Source organism: Miscanthus floridulus, chromosome 4 (genome assembly GCF_019320115.1).
Source record: "Miscanthus floridulus cultivar M001 chromosome 4, ASM1932011v1, whole genome shotgun sequence".
NCBI lineage: Eukaryota > Viridiplantae > Streptophyta > Magnoliopsida > Poales > Poaceae > Miscanthus > Miscanthus floridulus.
Genome location: NC_089583.1, coordinates 22,441,914 through 22,448,817, shown reverse-complemented (window position 1 = coordinate 22,448,817; position 6,904 = coordinate 22,441,914). Strand labels below are relative to the sequence as shown.

General features: G+C 41.3%; 1 protein-coding gene across 1 annotated transcript; it reads left to right on the top strand.

Annotated features, from left to right (window-relative positions):
* The first annotated feature begins 550 nt into the window (after positions 1-550).
* On the top strand, positions 551-3,350 carry LOC136551138 (vesicle-associated membrane protein 724-like). The gene is made up of 5 exons (XM_066542723.1): positions 551-1,059; positions 1,560-1,701; positions 1,786-1,906; positions 2,828-2,890; positions 2,972-3,350. Exons 1-5 carry the CDS (start codon positions 783-785, stop codon positions 3,128-3,130), a joined length of 762 nt encoding a protein of 253 aa, XP_066398820.1. The 5' UTR covers positions 551-782; the 3' UTR covers positions 3,131-3,350.
* Positions 3,351-6,904: the final 3,554 nt, after the last annotated feature.

Genomic DNA, 6,904 nt, shown 5'->3' with positions numbered 1-6,904 from the left:
ATTGTGTAGTCAAATCTTCAAAGGTTTATGTGTAAATATTTAGGCCCGGTTTAGTGGAGATCTGACCAAATCCGGCTCTTTCGTGCACTGTAATAACTAGTAAGAAGTCGTTTTTCTCTTTTTTTCTCAAGATAACCCTATGAAATCACTATATTTTTTCTTCACCGCTTTGATTTCTTCGCACGCCGTAGTAAAGAATTGGAGCCGTTTAGATTGGCCTTGTACATAATGTGGGACATATGAAAAGCAATATCCGCATATTTCTCACGAACTTTGCTTTCGCAGTATTGCATATATTTTAAATTTGGTAAAAAAAACTATTGGTATCTATAGTTACAAAAAAAGCTTCCTTTATAAAAAAAAATAAAGTTACAAAAAAACGACTGAAATGTCTTCGTTCTTCTCTATCCTAAATTACCAAGCTCCGACTAACCGTCCTAATAAAAGAAGCTTGGCGTAAATAATGGCAAAGCAGGGGTAAAGAGAGAAGCAATCAATGTCAGCAGGACAAAGATCGCAAACAAGTGACCAGGCACCGAGTGCAAAAAAGCGATCAGAAAAGCCGGCCGGCGCTGGCAACAGCACGCATTCCTACTCCAAGCATTGACAGGCACGCAGGCGGCGCCGTTCGGCACTGCACACTCACGAGCTCGCGCTGGAGAGTGGATACTCTCCCCCGGCACCAAGAAACCACGAAATCGCCCCCACCACCTTCCCTCTTGTCCCTCCCGATCTTGCCAAGAACCCGATACCTAGCGGTCCTGTACTCCTGTCTTGATCCGATGGTGTCACCGGCGCCGGGAGGGAAGGATTCGGGGGAGGGCGGCGGCAAGGCGGAGTGGCTGATCTACGCCTTCGTGGCGCGCGGCACCGCGGTGCTGGCGGAGTACACGGAGTTCACCGGCAACTTCCCCGCCATCGCCGCGCAGTGCCTGCAGCGGCTACCCGCCGGGTCGTCCTCCGCCAGCACCGGACCTGACGGCCGCGGCGGCCCGCCGGTACGGTTCAGCTACGCCTGCGACGGGCACACATTCAACTTCCTCCTGCATCGCGGCTACGGTGAGATAGATGCGATCAATCGAAGCCTATTAAGCCTTTTGCTTTTGCATCAGTGATGCTCTAGTAGAAGTAGGAACTAGGAAGTTCTATGGGGGACCAATGATCCTAATTTGCTGTGCCTTCTTAGTGGTGCTATAAAAATGTCAATGGCAAAGCTCCAACCTTGATTGCTGCAGCTTGTACTACATAAGAAAAGATAAGTATCCGAGCTCGGGATTCTTTGCAATTGGATTGCAAGATCCCCATAAGGGCATCACCAATCTTTTATGGCAACAGACATACCAGACTGAAACTATAACAGCTCAACATTAATGTTGGTTATCAGCCAAGAGCCTAAACTCCTTTGTCGTGACCATGTCGATCCTGAACCATGCATTGTTGTGGATCTTGGAGATCCGGCTACAGGCCTAGTACAACTTAATTGCTTAACTGCTATAGATCACATGATGATGATAATCAGTATATTCATGGTAAACCTTTGCTCTTTGAACATTTTGTAGCCTATTGTGTAGTTGCGAAGGAATCCGTTCCAAAGAATGTCTCAGTGGCATTTCTTGAGAGGTTAGAAGATGACTTCATGAAGAGATACGGTGGTGGTAAAGCTGATACAGCTCTTGCAAAAAGTCTAAATAAAGAATATGGGTATGTCTTATAATAAGTGCTTCTGAGAATGCATAGAATGTTTTATTCTTTTTTTTCTGAAAATTGAACTTTTCATCAATGCAGACCAGTTATAAAGCAGCACATTCAGTATGTTCTTGATCATTCAGAGGAACTAGATAAAACGTTAAAAGTGCAAGCCCAAGTTTCAGAAGTTAAAAATATCATGTTAGACAACATAGAAAAGGTATGTTATAGCTCATTTTGTACGAGAGCATATGCTGTTGTGTTGTTATTGGTTGATATGTATAGGAGCACCTGAAACAACATAGAACAGGGCCAGTATTCACTGATTAATGTGTGCTATCTTTGGTTGATGATATAGGTGCCACATAGGCAAAGTTATTGATAGAGCTCATGGACAGAAATTGATTTCCATTTCTGCAAAAAAAAAAAGAGAGGCAGTATTGGAGTGTCACATTAATAGAGATAACTTCTTAATTGCACACATAACAATCAAAGAATACATTGTTCATATAAGGATTTGTTTTTTTTTTGCAATGAATATAAAGGAAATTATATGCCTGGTTAGGTGTACAGTTTATTCTTGTTTTGTCAAATTTTTATTAGCTACCCCTTTTTTAGATGTTACTTGATTTCATGTGCAATACAAGTAGTTGACATTAGTAGGTAAATGAATTACATTTGTACGTCTCCTCAGATTTAATTTTAGCGTGCATGCCTAATTCCCAACTTCCCATGAGTTGTTTCATGTGTACATGATTTTCAATTGATAAAATGAAGTTTAATGCTAGAAGCATAATAAGATTAGTATTTTACACAACAGTATGATGGTTATCATGCTTGCCTTAGTTATACATTAGACATGACATGCAGACATCAGTAAATTATTAATAGTTAAGAGCATTTTCGGTGAAAGAAATGATAGTGTTTATGCAAGTTGAGTGCGCTGCATGAGAATCATCAACTTGTTCTTATGACTGCTATGGACGTTGTAAACTTGTAATAATCATAGAAACAATGTTTGAAAGTGTTACCATAGCTCTACTTATTTGTTGATTCCACCATCACTTAAGCATTCATTTTACTGTTAGCTTGAATTGGCGATCCCTTATAATTTTGTCATGTCTGCCTCTTGTATTTTTAGACTTTGGGCCGTGGAGAAAAGTTGAGTGAACTCCAAGACAAGACTTCTGATCTACATAGTCAGGTACATGATCCCTTATCAATGTACCAGTTATGTGCTTCTTTTCCTTCTATAATGGACCTGCATCACATGTATGTAATTCAGGCCCAGGAGTTCAAGAAACAGGGGGTGAAGATTCGTAGGAAGACATGGCTGCAGAACATGAAAATTAAGTTGGTGATTCTTGGAATCCTTTTGCTCCTTGTAATCATAGTCTGGGTATCTGTTTGTCAAGGCTTTGACTGCACCAAGCATGAAACATAGTAAGAATGGTACAGCACTACTATAGTACTAGCTTGGAGTTGCGATGGATGTGAATTTGTGCTGGTGAGGTCAAGACTACCTTACATATGCTTTGGCTCTCTAGTTATCATTCCACCAGACAATTATCACGGTACAAATGTAAATCTGAGTTGGTGTTTATTGCGCGCCTGAGGTGTATGGCAATGTAAGACTAGCATGATATATGAAGTAATAGCATGGTTCCTTGCGTACTAGCTGAATTCGCTAGAATCTAGCATAAAATGCATATCCACCACTCATTTTTGCTCAACCTATTAACATATATAGGGCAAACGTACAAGAGTAAATTGTAGCTTTTTTGGGTTTTGCTACAATAAATTGTGAGAACATTTCTGCAGCTACAGTTAAGCGCAGCACAGCCGAGCAGGCAATGTTTGTTCTGTGGTACTGCAGTTGATTAGGGTTATCTCGCTGGTACTGCTTCAAGATATTTAGTGTTAGGTTAAATCATGTTACAAACAGAAATAGAAGTGTACTTGTTTTTTTTCCTGAGCGGAGTGTACCTGTTTTTTGAAATGACAGTACCACACTAGTATATATAGTTCTAGTTGCCTCAATTTGTTTGATTCGGTCTGCCACCAGATTGTCAAAAACAACTAACAAGGTCGTCCCGGTGCGCTGCCTGGTATATAAACGGGTAACAAATATATCAAGTATTAAAAAAAATTCAGATAATGTAGCGCCTGGTTTTAAGAATAAAACTAGATACACATCATATGTGAGCCAATAAAGTTAAATCTCACATACAGCTACAAATAAGGATAATATTAATAGACAATGCTCAATATATAACGTACTTAGTATAAAGAATATAACCTTAGATATTAAACAGCGGAAAGACAACTTCGATCTTCGGGTGAAGACTTTAATTCCATAAAGACAACTGACTGGTTGATCATAAATCTAATTCCTCCAAACTCTAGCAATCTGATACCCATCCGGGATTTTTATTCAAATATTTGAAAAATAAAGCAAACGTAAGTACATGTCGTACTTAACAAATATAACAGGGGGTTCATGAGGCTCAAAAGGCTGACACTAGTTAACTATGACCAGCTTTTAATTATCACAATTTTAGCAATTGAGTAGCTACAAGTTTATTCACAGCCCATATACACATGATCAGGTAAACATGAATAAAGAATAGCATAAACGGTAATCATTAGTGAGTATCTTAATCATCAGTATCATCAGTGTTCATCATCTATTCCGTAAGGGTTCCAAGACCGCTAGTGACCGTGAGCACGGCTGATATACCAGTTTTACACTTTACAGAGGTTGTACACTTTCACTGTGAGTCGCGATTTACCCTTTCGCCCGAGGTAGCTAATCTCTTGACCCACTTCCAAGGAAGGTCGACAGGGTTCACTATGAAGCCTTTCAAAGGTTCGTCTAACAAGTTAGGGCCATTAGATTCACTTGGCAAACAGATATAGAGCCCCCATTCCCGATGGCACAATGACACGCAATCTATACACAAGGGGACAAAGGCCGCACTATACCCGATTCGGCAAGCCATTCTTACGCCAATAAAGGTAAACTCTAACAAGCTAGAAAATGTCCTCATACAGAGCTAAAGCCAGAGCCATGTAGCCCTCACAGCTGTACTGTAAGTCCCAGATGATCACTTACAGATAAGTCCTTAAGGAGAGAAATCTAGAGCACCATAAAATAACCTATTGCTCTAGCCCCCTTGTTCCATGTTGCTGAAAGGATCTAACAATGCCTAGAGGGGGGGTGAATAGGCATATCTAAAAATTTACTACAAATGCTAAGTTCAAATCTGTCAGCCACTGTCGGAAGTCCTGACGTTTGGGTCGGAACTCCCGACGTTGTCAGAAGTTCCAACGCAAACGTCAGCAGTTCCAACGCCTACGTGAACTACAAAAGCAGTGCCAAATTTAACTTTGGAGATAAATAATCTTACAACCTCACTTTCTAGTGGTTTGGTGAAGATGTTGGGTCACTCCCTTGACGCCGTAATGCCTTCAAATCGTAGATCGAGTCCAAACCCTAAAATGGAGATTTTGGAGACAAAGAGACAAACACATACAAGTAATCTCAAGTAATCTCAAGCAATCACAACAACAACAAGCACGCGGGACACAAGGATTTATCCTTAGGTTCGGCAACCCCACAAAGGAGCTCCTACGTCCTCGTTGTTGAGGTGACCACTAAGATCGGAGTCTTTTCCACCTCCTTGCCTCTCTCAAAGCGACCACAAAGGTCACTTGAGCTTTCCACTAAGAAATCAAAGGGTGATACAAACTTCCCAAGGCTCTTCCACAAGATGGAAGCTCTTAGGCAACGCCTAGCCGGCTAGGGGCAAAGCCCCAAGAGTAATAGACGCAAAATCAACCGGCTTGACGAAGAAATCAAGTGCTCAAGCTTTCCAAAGTGATGCTCTCACTTAATCCACTCTCCTTTCACTCAAACCCTAAGGGAATCGAAGATTGGAGCAAAGGAGGAAGGAGAGGGGTGCTTTAGTTGCTTGGGAGCTGTTCAGCATGAAGTGAGTCAACTGTGAAATGGGTCCATAACGATTAGAAGTGAAGAGAGGAGTATTTATACTCCAAGTAAAAATCCAACCGTTCAGATCTACGTCGGAAGTCCCGACACAGATCTTGGGACTTCCGACGTTAATAGAAAACACTGTACATAAAGAGTCGGAAGTCAGCTCGTGCAAGTCAGTGTCGGAACTCCCGACGAACGTCGGGACTTCCGATGTGCGCAGTAAACCAAACAGCCAGCACTACAGATGCCAGGACTCCCGGCTTGGGTCAGGTCAGTGTCGGAACTCCCGGCGAATGTTGGGACTTCCGATGGTCGGAACTCCCAGTGAACGTCGGGACTTCCGACGTGCACAGACAGCGAGCAGTCAGAAGCATAGGTGCCGGGACTCCTGGCTTAGGTCGGGACTTCCTACTGTCGGGAGTTCCGACTTACGTCGGGACTTCCGACACCGAAATTCATAGAAAATTATTCTATGTGCTCGTGAAGTGCTAGAGTGACTCTCTTTTGATTTTATTTAAATGCTTGAGCACTCTATCTTCCTCAGACCAACTAAACTTGCATCCCTCTTTATAGTGCGGCGGATCCTAAACTCAAAAACAAAATTAAAACCTTTAGAGATCATTTTGAGTTCGTCCGCCTTTACAACTTCAAGAATTAAGGGATACCATTTCATCTTTATCAACTCTTTGAATCTTTCATGGGACTAATAGCTGCAACATATTTCATTAAGATCACATTAGTCCCTAATTTGGATGTCATCAATACACCAAAACCCACATAGGGGGCAAATGCACTTTCAATCTCCCCCTTTTTGGTAATTGATGACAACCAACCTAGACTTTTGAACCCCAAAATTTATGAAGAGCTCCCCCTTGATGTATGCATGAATTTGAATATCAACTAGAATCACTTATGCATGATTTGCATACCTCAAGACAAAAGCTCCCCCTAAATTTTGCAATCTGTGGGGTGCAACAAGTGTGTGTGAACAAATAAGTATCGGTGAAAAGAGATGTAATATGATATGTTATTTCACACAACAAGTAAAAAGAAGTATGATGTCTAAGATTTCAAAGTAGAAACTTGAAGGAACACATGGCCATACAAAAAGCATTCATCATGACAAGTAGAGATAAGCACAAGCAAATAAGATAGATTAAAACATTACTTATCCTACAATCATCCATCACACACATATAAATAGATAGTTGTCCATCACAC

Bases quoted from the DNA above. Each gene is read 5' to 3' on its own strand.
- LOC136551138 (XM_066542723.1), top strand. From the start codon at position 783: ATGGTGTCACCGGCGCCGGGAGGGAAGGATTCGGGGGAGGGCGGCGGC. The intron at 1,060-1,559 runs GTGAGATAGATG...AACATTTTGTAG, and splicing joins CCTCCTGCATCGCGGCTACG to CCTATTGTGTAGTTGCGAAG. The intron at 1,702-1,785 runs GTATGTCTTATA...TCATCAATGCAG, and splicing joins AGTCTAAATAAAGAATATGG to ACCAGTTATAAAGCAGCACA.